Source organism: Drosophila nasuta, chromosome 3, assembly GCF_023558535.2.
Source record: "Drosophila nasuta strain 15112-1781.00 chromosome 3, ASM2355853v1, whole genome shotgun sequence".
NCBI lineage: Eukaryota > Metazoa > Arthropoda > Insecta > Diptera > Drosophilidae > Drosophila > Drosophila nasuta.
In genome coordinates this window covers 32354418-32367997 of record NC_083457.1, presented here as the reverse complement: position 1 = coordinate 32367997, position 13580 = coordinate 32354418, and the positions used below count along the sequence as shown (strand labels likewise).

Sequence of the window (13580 nt, the reverse complement as noted above, 5' to 3'; positions counted from 1 at the left end):
CTTCCATAGTTACGCGCTAACATTTCTTCTAACGTTTTTTTAAATACGCTTATATAGATTTAATAATATTGATTGCTCTATTATGCATGGACAATCAATACTTTTATATCTATATAAGCGTTTATGTTAATTTTATACTTTTTTTGAAGCCAGTCAAAATAGTGAAAACAGAAATGACTTATATATTAATATGCTTGTTATTAATATTAAAGAGTGCGTAGAAGCTTTTTAGACTCAGACCTCCATGAAAATACGAAATGTAAGGAAAATAACATCATTTTAATTATAATATTTAAAATACGTTATGGCCGGCTTATAGTAAATCGTTTGCTGTTATTTTCGGAGTCGCGTTAATGCTGCGTAACAGTGGCACCACATTAAAGTTACGTACCAAGCAGTTTCCGATCGACTGCAATATATCCAACTTTTGTCATCTCTAAGTGTTGCTGCTTGTGATGAAATTACATCGCTCCAGTTGTTTTTCATATCATACGCATTTTTTACAAGGTGACGTCATGTTCAGCACGTACCATTTTATACCATCGCTAGCCTCTAAAAAACTATGGCGAGCTCGCGATGTTGCTGTCTATTATGAAATTACAATACTTTCAAGGAGTAGATGCTTATGGCACACGCATTATTTAGGGGATGACTTTACGTCAGCCATATGAACTGTTCATGGATATAACAAAATAATACTATAATAATAATAATAGAATAATATATCAAATATTTGCCATAATTGGTCATTTGCTAATATTATTGCCTATACAAAATTGATATATACCGTTACTAATCCGAATTTTCGGAGTTGCTTTTGATATGTGCAACAGTGGCGCCACTTGTGAAGTTACGTAACAATCAGTGTGTGAACGACATCAATACATCTCAACTTGTGCCATCTCTAGCGGCTGAACAGCTGTGGCGCGCACGCTATGTTGCTGTCTTTGGTGAAATTCCACCGCTTTAAAAGAATTGTTGTTGATGGCATACGCACTAATTACAAGGTGACGACACACCCGATACGCAAATTCAGCAAGAGCACAACGGCCATGGATGCCAAATACGAACGCCAGCCGAATGTGCTGCGCAAAAAACTATCTAATGTGGTGCCAGGATCAGTGAATCTCCAAGTGCTTGGCGCTGGTGCCAATGGATCACCCAGCGCTGTTTACCTCTTCACCGATCAGTCTCGCTATCTGTTCAACTGTGGCGAGGGAACACAGCGTCTGGCGTATGAGCACAAGACGCGATTGTCGCGCTTAGAGCAAATTTTTATGACACGCAACACGTGGACTTCGGTGGGCGGCTTGCCGGGCTTGGCGCTGACCATACAGGATGCTGGCGTGCGGCAGCTGGGAGTGCATGGACCGCCGCATCTGGACACAATGCTACAGAGCATGCGACGCTTTGTGATGCTCAAGAACCTACAGATGCAGAACATAGACGCCACCACTTCGCAGCACTTCGAGGACTCCATTCTCAGTGTGCAGTCGGTGGTGTTGCGCAGTGAGAAGCAACCAGAGCAGTCTGTAATCAGCTACATCTGTAAGCTGAAACCACGCCCAGGTGCCCTCAATCTCGTCAAGTGTGTGGAGCATGGAGTGCCGCCTGGTCCACTGCTGGGACAACTCAAGAATGGTCAGGATGTGCAGCTACCAGATGGCAAAGTGGTTCGGTCGGTTGATGTCACCGAACCCGGAGAGACAGCGCTCTCCTTTGTCTTTATCGATGTACCAAGCGTGGATTATTTGTCTGCTCTGCAGTCTCACGCCAAGGAATACAAGCAACTTGCTGACTCAGAGCTCACGGAGGTCGCGCTGGTGGTGCACTTTAGTCCGCCGGCGATGACAGAACATGCAGATTATCGTCAGTTCATGGCGGAGAATTTCTCGCAGTGCACAGAGCATATCTATCTCAACTCCCCTTCAAATAGTTTCTCTGGCTATGCGGCTACTCATCGCATACAATATCAGCTGCATCAACTGGCTCCTTTGGTGTTTCCGCTACTCGCCGAGTCGCTTGAACTACAGCACAACTGTCCGTTGAAGAAGACAAAGCTAGACGAGGAGGAAGCGAAAGAGGAGCTGACTGGGGAAGAGAAGACGAAGCATGAGCAGCCAAAGAAAGATGACCAGAAACAAAGTCTGAATCAGGGCGTTGTGCCCATGACCAGCTTTCATCTGCGACCCAAGAAAGGTGAGTGAGAGATTTCCAACTATATTATAGCATATATCGATAAGAGGTATATTTGATATTTATTTAAAAAGAGCAAACTAATATAGAAATCTAAGAGCAAGCTTTGATACAGAAGTCAGAAAACACAGAATAGTACTTAACCTTTCCACAAGGATTCCAAAATATATGTAATTTTACCATTCAGTAATACTGGGTTTTTCAAAATTCGTTTTCTTACTATTTTAAATCGCACTATAAAAATGAGCATGAAATTCCTTACTAATTACACTTTGCAATAATATACACATTTAAAAATGCCTTCTAACCTAAATAAAAAATAAGGATCTTGGACATTTTTTATAAAAAGAAAAATCTTGAATGCTGTCATAGTTTACGTTAGGTTGAGTTTTTCAAATTTCATAATGTATCTTAAATCGGCCATTAAAATTAATAGGACAATAGTTTCGAACCTTAATTGCTCGGAAGTAAGAAAGCAGAAAAAATTAATAAACAAATTATTCACCAACCGTTTCAGCAAACATTTATGTTAATTAGCGCAATAGGTCAGCGATTTCACAATGAATGGAAATAACAATGAATAAATTTAGCAAAACAAGTATTCAAATAGATGCAATCTTGATCCAATTATTAGTGTTCTCTATTCAATCTCTCATTAATATTCTTCCCATGTCAACAAGCCATTGCTTTCCGAATGATGATAAAGGAAAAGATACAATTAATTATGTAAACCATATTTGCATATTAATTAGAAGATATTAACTTAAGTGATAAGCCTTCAATTCACATAAATCATATAGCATACAATCGATGTTTATGGACTTCCTACCCCATAAATTAATCAAAACCAAATATTTAAGGTCTCGATCGCGCGCTGGAATCGAAATTGACGCCCGAGGAGTACATCAAGGAGACGCACGCGGTGCCTGGAGTCACAGAGCTGCTGGCGAAGCTGAAGTGTGACACAAAGTTGAGCCAAGAGTCCGAGCTGGCGACAGAAGGACGCAGCAACTATCCACGCATCATTTTCTTGGGCACCGGATCGTGCATTCCCAACAAGACCCGCAACGTGAGCTCCATTCTCATCCAGACAGCAAAAGAGGCATTTGTGCTGTTGGACTGTGGAGAAGGAACTCACGGACAGATTGTGCGACTCTATGGAAATGAGCGTGCGAAGGAGATTATGCTGCAACTGCAGGCGATCTATGTGTCCCACTTGCATGCGGATCATCACATCGGACTCATTGCATTGCTGACCGAGCGACAACAACTGGCACCAGAGGCACCTCTGCTCTTGTTGGCGCCACGTCAAATCGAACCTTGGCTGCAGTTTTACAATCGTCAAATTGAGTCTATTGCTGACTCTTACACACTAGTGGCCAATGGCGAACTTCTAGAGCATCCACTGAAAGGCGAGACTGTTGAACGCTTGGGCATCGACTCGATTGGCACTTGCTTGGTGCGGCATTGTCCACATGCCTTTGGCATAAGCCTAACGCTCCAAGCCGAGCACGAAGGTGAGCCCATTAAGATCACCTACAGCGGCGACACGATGCCCTGCGAGGATCTCGTGGAGCTGGGACGCAACTCCACGGTGCTGATACACGAGGCGACCATGGAGGATGATCTCGTCGAAGAGGCACGCATCAAGACGCACAGCACCATCTCGCAGGCCATTCAACAGGGTCGCGACATGCAGGCCAAGCACACGATACTCACACATTTCTCACAACGGTATGCGAAGTGTCCTCGACTGCCCAGCAACGAGGACATGCAACATGTGGCCATTGCTTTTGATAATATGCAAGTGACAGTGGACGATTTGAAGGAGTATGAGAAGCTTTATCCTGCGTTGATGGCGATGTTTGCCGAGTACACCGAGGAGCTGGAACAGCGGGCAGTGAAACGAGAACTCAAACAGGAAAGAAAACGAAAATTGGCGCAAACGTGATTTGTAGACAGTTTAACGCATCTACTTTGCCTTCACTTAGTTTCAGTTACAACGTTTATACGAATGGACATTTAATGTATTTCGAATGAGGCATTTTGTATATTTAAAAAGTAGTTAATGTGAAAGGCAATTAACTATTTAAATCAAAGTGGTGGCAGCTTTCAATAATTATTTAAAATATTTTGTATATCGACTACTTTTAAAGAAATATTGTTTAGGAAACTAAGTAGTTAAAGCTATGCCATCGCTTTCAATTTCCTATACCTTCCAAAGGCAAGAATTTCAGGTCTTATATATCTGTTTCATATATGCAAAAATTTGTAACTTGTTATCAACAGCAGTAACAACCCATAAACTTTATTTCACACTTTCTCACATTGCATAAACGTAAATTTTGTAAAAATATGTCATTCAGTTGTAGATTTCCATCTTCAACGTCAACTCCAGTGTTAAGCCAATTGTTGAATTACTTACAATAAAACTAATTGTATTTTTACACAACAAAAGAAAAGAGTCGATAATTTGTTGGTGTTTGTTTTTGTTTGATTTATTTACTTAATACGCATTCGCTTGCAACAGGTGTCTGTGTATTATTAAAACGCTCATAAAATTACAAATTTTGTTTTCATCATTTTAGTTTAGTTTCTCAGTTATTATAATTATTAATTATTAGACAAAAAGGGCACTTGATTTTCGTTTCATTATTTTAGTAATCATTAATTATTATTTGCTTTCTGTCAAAGTCAATAAACATTTCATTTTTTAAGGCACTTTTTGTGTTCAACATTTGAATTATTTTAATATCTGTTGATTATTTTTTTTGTATGTGGTTTTTCATTTTTTATTTTTTTGGAAATTAGCTGTGACTAGTTAAAATTAGTAGGTAAACGAAATTAAAAGAAATTATATCAAATATCGCTGCTGATATTCTGTTTGGTGTGTCTGTGTTCGTGTGTGTTTGTGTGTGTGTGGGAAAACTTCTGGTTAATAATAGATATACTTTTTTTTTTGGTTTTATAAATAAACATAATTTCAACATGTTCTTTAAAATTAAATAAATAGTTGTACATTATTTAAATTAAAGAGAAAACACATCCTCGGCAGACGTCGGCAATCGGCAAAAGTGAACAACAATTAAAATAATTATTACGATTATCATTGAACGCAAGAGGTCAATAATAAATAATTGATAATTGCTAATGCCTCGACTGCGCTGCAAGTTATTAGACTACAAATTCATTACGATTAGGCTTTAAAACTTCATCTCCTTTTTTGGGGTCAAAACAAAACAAATATCTTAACGGTTCTCCAGAGGATCTTTTCGATCGATTTTTGGGTTTCGGTCTAAGCACGTTCCACATAGTTGCCGGGGAATGTGCCAAAGCAGCCGGTGCGCTGTGATGTGCCCACAAACCAACCATCGTCGCACTTCTCCAGCACATGAACCAGATCTCCCTCAAAGAGCTCCAGCTCATCGGAGTTCTGTGGCCGATACTTGTAGAGTGCGCGATAACTGCAATTCAGATAAGTTATAGAATGTTTGATGTAATTTATGTTGACTCTGCAACTCACGTCAATGGCTCAGAACTTGTGTCCACATGCAACGCATCTGTCTTGTGCAGCGTCCTGGTGTCCTTGAGTATTCCATTGGGTGGCTGGGATCCATTCTGTGTCAGCGTGTTGAACTCGTTGTTGATATTTGTGCGCAGCACGTCCAAATTGGGACGCAGATTTGTCGTGCTCTGACTGCTGATGACTGTTGTCGTTCTAGCCGCAATGTCCTCGGCTCCAATATCAGTTAGCACCTAAAGTGGGAAGAATGATATTAGATTAGACTTAGCTTCTTGATGTGTGATTTAATATTGTAAAGTTTAATTCTAAAAAGCTGACTTATCTATGGAACACAAAGCTACTCTTAAAGGTGTCTAATATTGAATGTAAAATTGTTTAAAATGAATTGAAATAATAAATGACATTTCGATTTATTATGCAACTTTTGTGAATGTGAAGATGAAAACTGTATAAGCTTATTAATTTAATTTCATAATTAAACAATTTTTCATTCGCATTCCAAAATGTAATTAAAGTAAATTGATATCGATTTATTATTTAAGTCATAAAACAAAGTTTATCCTTTTGAATTGGATAAAAAATGCATTAACACATATTTTGTGAAATAAATTTGAAAATTATTTAGAAAGTTCATTTCAATATTGAATGTTTTGCTTTTCTCCATTATTTTTGTCAATTTATCTTCAGTCTTTAAGGTGGAAAGTTTGCCTGATCTTTATTTGTAATAAAAAACAACACATACAAAATAAATCATAAATATTTAAAATAAAAACTATTTTTTTACTACATAATATTAATATATCACATATACAGATATATCACATAACAAAATTAAAATAGATCACCCCATCGTATCACTATTTTTATATAGTAACTATCTTATGCTGCCATTTGACTTACCTCCACATAGGAGACTGGGAAAATGCCCTTGCGATTGGCGATTTTGCCCTCGAACCAGTTGCCGTCGACTCGTCGTGTCAGTGTGACCAGCTCTCCCTTGTTGAGGGACAACTCGACACCGGACTGAGCCTGGAAGTTGTACTTGGCACGTGCTTGTCCCTCCGATGGACGCTTGGAAGGTGTGCGAGCGCCATCGCGACTAACAATCTGCACAACAAAAAAGGTAGGGTATTAAAACAGTCAAAGAGGAGAAGAGAGAGTTTAGTTTACCTCGACGTAGCTGGCGGGCAGCAGTCCAATCATCGCATTGTGCTCGCCTTCGTACCAATTGGGGTCGATCTGTCGTCGAATGTAAATAACGTCGCCCTTGCGGAACGAGAGTTCCCTAAGAAAGGAAAGAGTATTATTAGATACTCAATTTATTATCACTTTTTAGCTATTCTTACTTAGAGCTCTGTCCCTGGAAATTGTAGAGTGCCCGGGCAACGGTCTTGGGACCCACAAGAGATTTGAGGGTCACGTCTGTGGGGAAATCATCGTAGCGATTGAGAGCAATCGGTGATTTCTGTGAGGGTGTGAAATTGTCGGTGTGTCGTCGCGAATTCATGTCCTGCAGCTCCTGTAGATACTTGCGTCTGCGCTCCTCCTGATACAATTTCTGCATATGCTCCGCTTGTCGTATGGCTAATTCCTCCTCCGATAAGTTCTGCTTATACTCATGCCTCAACGGTGTCTTAAAGTGAACATTCACGTCTGTGTCGATGGGAGAAACAAATTGAAAATTTGTTTTTACTATACGTAGATGCATTTATTTTGAGTAGAGCAAAGGCCAAAAGCCGAAAGCATTAGACGAAATTCGAGTTGGGTTATCGATCCATAGGTGTTGGTCTCGTTCTCTCGCAGCACAGCTAAACAATACCCTGTATTAGTTAATTAAGACATTAACTGAAACAATGAACTATTTGTAAATAGGTAAAGAATTCTGGTTGAACGAGTTGGGCATTTTAACTAAGTATTAAAATCTGTGATTCCAAAAAGTTTACAAATTTTAGACAATAGTATAAACTTAAGCTGATACTCGTACAAATACAATCTCAGTGAGAATTTTCTATGAGATCATAGGTAAATAAATCACATTTTAAATGTAACATTTCATATTCTCTACTCAAGTCGAAAAATAAAACAGCGAAATGTGATTATAAACGAAATAATTATAAAGCACAATTTTTTAGCATAATGATATTAAAAGTTTTAAATAAGCGAAAAAGTATTACAACCTGATGGATTTCATTGTAACATAACATCAATTAATTGTGCAGTCGATTTTTTATGATGTTTTTACGCTTTTTTAAAATTATAAAATAACCCTTTCAGGACCGATTTCTATTGCATCAACCTACATTTTTTGAGGTTTAATAACAAAATAAATACAAGAAGCAAAGATGAACACAAATTAAAATATATCAAACCACAATTGCGACGTTGATTTGCGACTTTGTTAGTCTCGAAAGGGTTAAAATAAACTTAATTTAAAAAAATTGTAAAAATCAGAATCAAATGTTATCTTATTTGATATTTTTCTGAAACTGTTAGCTGAAATCTTGGACATATTTCTACTACTATTTACTTTCCATTATATTACTTTAAGACCCAACAATAGACCCCCTTAGCAGTTGTTAATAAATACAGGGTATGGTTGTTGTTGACACTAAAAATAGCAACAAGAGTCGTTAGGGCAAGTGTAAGACGAGCTAACCGCAGAAATATTGTCGCCGTTGCCTCGTTATGAAACTGCTGTTTTGCTCTTATCTCTATCACTAACTGTCTACGTAGCTTCAGCTGTATCTCTAACTATTGCTCTGGCTGTGGCTGTAGCTGTAGCTGTATCTGTAAATGTATCTGTAGCCGTAGCTGTGCTTTGCCAATTGGTAAGCAAATAAACAACTAACGTTTGTTAGCTGACACTGTCTCGAACTCAGCTCGGTTGTTGATCGCACGCTTCGCCAAGCAGATAGATCGCAGATAACCCCGCCAAAGATAGAGATGGCAACAAAAGAAGACACAGAGAGAGAGAGAGAGAGGGAGAGCAAGTGCTCGTTTAGTATTTGGAAAATTGAATTAACATTTCTCCATTGTATCGAAAATGAGCCGCAATTGAAGTTAATGCTCGTTAGCCAGCCACTGATAGCTAAATGGGAGACACAGTCTCCTTCTGCTTCTCCGTCTCCGTCTCCAATTGAGACAAAGTGGTGCAATCCACATCTTTCTGGGGAGTGGTCAGTGTTGAGTGGAGAGTGGGTGACCAACTGACAGCAAAGTGCTAATTGACTTATTGCTTTTAGTGGCTTTTTTCTTTATCTCAAGCCATCAAAAGGGTAATTTGAATTGAAGAGCTACAAGCACAATTGTGTGAATGCACTTAATGTGCTCAGAAGAGAGCTTAGAAATTGTGTACAGTATGTGAATAAATAGGTCTATTATATATTATATTCATATAGAGGATTTTACGATCTAACTTTAAGACTGTCATTTAAAGCGATCAACTTAAATCAACTTTAATGATTTCAAATGGATTTGCATATATGAAAACTGTTTACTGACAGGCTATAAACATTGAGAATTTATGGCATATTATAAGGAATTTATTGAATTACTATATCAGTAGCATTTAGCAACTTAATAAAAATCGCTACACAATCCAATTTTTGGTATGGATTGGATTAATCAATGTTTTAAGCGGCATTCAAAGAGAAAGTTTATTTCAAAATTTATAAAACATTTTTGCTGAATTATTATTTTCAATTTGTATCAATGCATTTACACTATAAATCTGTTGTATTATGCTGAGTACATGATCTTCTTTAATTTGATTAACCTGTCACTTCATTCTGTATTATAAATTCAAATTCACTAGTTAAATGTATAATTATTTTATCTGCAAAATATCAACAGCACTCATAGCACTTTTAAAATTTAGTTTTCATTAAAAATGTAAGACTTTTTAAATAAAAACTTTGCTTAATTATACACAGCATTCAAAAAACTTTTAAAATAAAAAAATTCCTTAGAAAATTAAATGCAAAGTATTCACAAATAATTTAAAATTATTAAAAATCCGCCATGGTTGTGAAACTCACAGTCAATTATAAAATAACTGCCATAACTTAAGCACCCCCATTTATTTTAAAGGCCTCGCTAGTGCTAAAATCAGTTGAGTTACTGTTATTATCTAAACAAAACCTCAACTCGCTTGTCGTGATTTATGAGTTCAACAAGATTGTCTAACTGAAAACAAAAGTGAATAATCTGCAACTTGAAGTCGAGTTTACTAACTATTTGTGTTTTGACCTTGTTTGGCATAGTTTTGAAGATACTATTTTATGCCAGCAGATAAAACACGACGAGTTATTCATGAACTTGAGCTGATGAACAGAATGAGCTGAATGAATAGGAATGCGAAGTGAGTGACAAATCAATTGAGAATGCACGCAATGAAATTGCGCAGCTGTCTTTACATGAAGTTTCTTCTCCCGCTCTCCACCTCCTCTAACAAATAAATTGAAAATTTCTTTTGCGTCAAGTTGTCAAAAAGGCAATTTCATGGAAACTTATTTGTGGGGGACACAAAAAACTTTGGAGCAACTGCACAAATATTTGTGTTTACACAGCGACAAAATGTTGAAAACGAACAAAAAAAAAATGAAAGAAAAAAACGCCATAAACTATAAAGCAACGACAACAATTACGACAACAATTTGTTGTACAACAACAAGTAAAAAAAAGAGCTTAATTGACACTTGAGGAGATTTTTCACTTTCACTGATTTTGCTTGCTGTGGCGCCGCAATTTGCAGCGTTTTGAAAGTGTTGCCGATTTTCATCTTTCACTGCACACACACATACACACAGCACTAAACTGCATTGCACTCACACACACACACACATACACATATAAACCAGTCTTGCCGGCTTTTCCGCGGCTTTTCCTGCACTGTTAATTGTTAATATGCTAAGCGAGTCAATTGGGAATTTGCTTTGCTTTGCTTTGCTTTGCTTTCTTTTTGTATTCCCTACCTTACCCTATTCTCCCCACCTTCGCCTCCTGCTTAGTCACACTTGCAATCAATCAAAATCAGAACAACAACTCAACAGCTAAGTAGCCGAGAAGGCTACGAGCAGCTGATAAAGCTTAACACACGAAGACCGAAGACGCGACACAACTACAAAAACCGACAACGACAACAACAAAACAGCACAGACAACGATCTCTGTCTCTGTTTCGCTCTCTCTCTTTCTCTGTCTTTCACACTCACGTTGCGACTCGTAGCCAACTGCTCTGAAGCACGCGTGGCGCTCAACTGAAAACAGAAAACTGAAATCGAAATTGAAATTGAATGAAACTGAAAAACGGCGCAACTGAATGCTTGAGAGCATGAACAACTGAACAACTGTTGAACTGACTGTGCGCCAAAAGACTTGGTTGCTGTGAATCGTTTTCAGTTATCGTCGTACTACGAGTGCCATTTTATTTGGCGCCTCAACCTCACGTTTATTCAGACATTACAATTGTTGTGGTTGTTGTTGTTGTTTCTTCTTCTACTTCTGATGCTTCTGCTTCTTCTTGTTCGGTTTTAGTATTGTTGTGTGAATTACTCATGGCGTACAGTGGATCACATAGCACGCGCAACAACAGTGGAAACTATTCTATTGATAAGCGTTAAAGCAACCTGCGTGTTTTTGAAGTCTTTTCAGCTAACAGCCGAATTGCTTAGCGGCATTTATGCTGATAGCCAGACATGTTAATGCAGCTTTTAACATTCACATTAACAGCAGTTGTGAAGATTTGTCATCATTGATAGCCAAACATGTTAATGTTGCTGTTAAGCTTAACAGGAGCGGCAAAGACGTTGGAAATCGCTCATTCGACATGTTAGATGAATTGACAATTGATGACTAACATTTTAATGCTGCTGTTAAATGAATGTAAAGTAAAATGTAAACTTAGAAAATCACGCATTCAACATGTTAGATTTTCAGCAACACAATTATTTTCTTAAAGGCCAAAAAAATGGAATTACTCGACTTTTAAATTAAAAATGAAATCTATGGCTGAATTGTATTCTTGTTTAATCGAAATGTAGATCAACAATATAAAGAAGTAGAACTATAAGAACTCAACGAATATTGATTCAATTTGGGAATTATACATTTTTATGATTAAAAAAAAAATGCCATAGAAAATATCGCAAACAAAATCCATATTTAAGAATCGCAGATTTTTATATTGAACCAGAAATTATCAGCGAAAATAATGGAAAGAAATAACAAAAAAAAAACCATAGGGGTATTAAAAAAATTTCACATCTGCACAAAAACTTGCAAACTTTGAGCAAGGTTTACACATTTAAAGAAATTCTAAAATTAAATATTTATAGATTTTGAAAACAGAATTTCAAGCTTTCCCTTGGGTGCGGCACTAAATGTTTCCCATTAAATTTATTGGTATCGTTTTTTGGTTTTTTAGTACAACGAAAACTTCCTAGAATTTTTCCACAGCTGCGCTGACGTAAGACGCAGCTTCGTCATACATTCCACACCCATGATTCCGCATAATTAGCTGCACAGTTAGCTATTGGCCCCACTGTAGTTGCAGAGAAGATCGTTAAACCCTAAAAAGCTCAAGCAGCAAGCTTTTTATCACGAGTTGCGCGAGACGTGAGCTGCTTGGCAAAAAGCTATCGAAGTTTAAGGTGAACTATCTCGCTGAGATTGTCTCGCTCTGTCTCTTCATCGCTGTTCCTCCCTCTATATGTCTCCCTGTCTATCTCTTGCTCTCTCTTGGCTCTCTTTCCCTCTGCTTGTCTGATTATCAAATCATGTGATAACAAGTTTTCATCGTATTTTGCACAGCAGAGAGAAAAGCTGTGAGAAAGCGCTTAAATGCGGAAGGTCGTTTAGTCAAATGAGAAAGTCTGTCTGTGGCACTTAAAGGGGGCTAAGTGCAGAGGGCCAAGTTGCACGAAGGCTGCAACAAAGAGGACCAAGTTGACTTCAATACTAACTGCCGCTTTGCCACTGCAACTGTGGCTGCTGCTTTCGCTGTTGTTGCTGCTGCTGCTGTTGCTTCAATTGTTGCTGTTGTTGCAACTGCTGCTGCTGTTGTTGTTGCTGTTGCTGCCACCTGAGCAGCGGCATGGAGCCGCCTATTGCATGCTGATTAGCCAAGTACGCTTGCCGTTGTCCAGGCAACGGCAGCGGCGTGTGTGGCAGCCCCACAATGTGATAGCCAATACTTAGTTCACTCGCTGGCGGTGTTGGCGGCGGTGGCAACATTGGCGGCGGCGTCGGCGTCGTTGTTGCATAGTCGATGCTGCGTCGTATCCACAGCAACTTGCCGCAGTTGGGCATGTCGCAGACACTGCGATGCAATGAGGCAGGCGTAAGCTTCTCGCTATTGTTGTAGCTGCTGTCGGCGCCGCTGCTCAGCGGACGCTGCGGCCACTCAACAGAGCTGTTGTTGTTGGTCTCAAAGGAGGCATTGTGGCGCCACAAGCGTTGCCGCTGTCGCTGCAAGTGCGTGCTGTCATCTGTCAGCTCTAAATCATTGCAGCTGCCATGCAACTTCTGCTTCCAATGCACGCGATTCACAGCTGTCGAGGGAATGCGTCTGTTGTTGCTGATATTGCTGATGTTGCTGTTGTTCCGGCTTATGTTGCCGCTGAGGTTGTTGCTGTTGTTGTTGTTGTTGCCATGGAGATGCTGGCCTGCGTAGGTGTTGCTGCGTCGCGGCGCCAGCGTTTGATGTATCATGCTTCAAGTTATTTGCTCCCCTTTTTGTTGCACTTGCCACACGCACAAACACTTAAGGCTGCATTATGCAACCGGCTAGCGCATTCTATTTTTGCCACATTTAATTAGGCAAAACACTTTGTGGCACACAGTTCTCCACTCGATACGACGTT

The 13580-nt window shown here is 38.9% G+C and overlaps 2 protein-coding genes across 2 annotated transcripts in view; one reads left to right on the top strand and one right to left on the bottom strand.

Annotated features, from left to right (window-relative positions):
- The first annotated feature begins 897 nt into the window (after window positions 1-897).
- Window positions 898-4596, top strand: LOC132791289 (ribonuclease Z, mitochondrial). Its single transcript, XM_060800153.1, has 2 exons — window positions 898-2199; window positions 3057-4596. Exons 1-2 carry the CDS (start codon window positions 936-938, stop codon window positions 4145-4147), a joined length of 2355 nt encoding a protein of 784 aa, XP_060656136.1. The 5' UTR covers window positions 898-935; the 3' UTR covers window positions 4148-4596.
- Window positions 4597-4668: 72 nt separating this feature from the next.
- Window positions 4669-13580, bottom strand: part of LOC132791288 (uncharacterized) — a 40446-nt gene continuing 31534 nt past the window's right edge. Inside the window, 5 exon segments of the mRNA XM_060800152.1 lie at window positions 4669-5660; window positions 5720-5952; window positions 6620-6826; window positions 6890-7004; window positions 7066-7372. Of these exon segments, the coding sequence (XP_060656135.1) occupies window positions 5492-5660; window positions 5720-5952; window positions 6620-6826; window positions 6890-7004; window positions 7066-7372 (1031 nt within the window). The 3' untranslated portion in view covers window positions 4669-5491.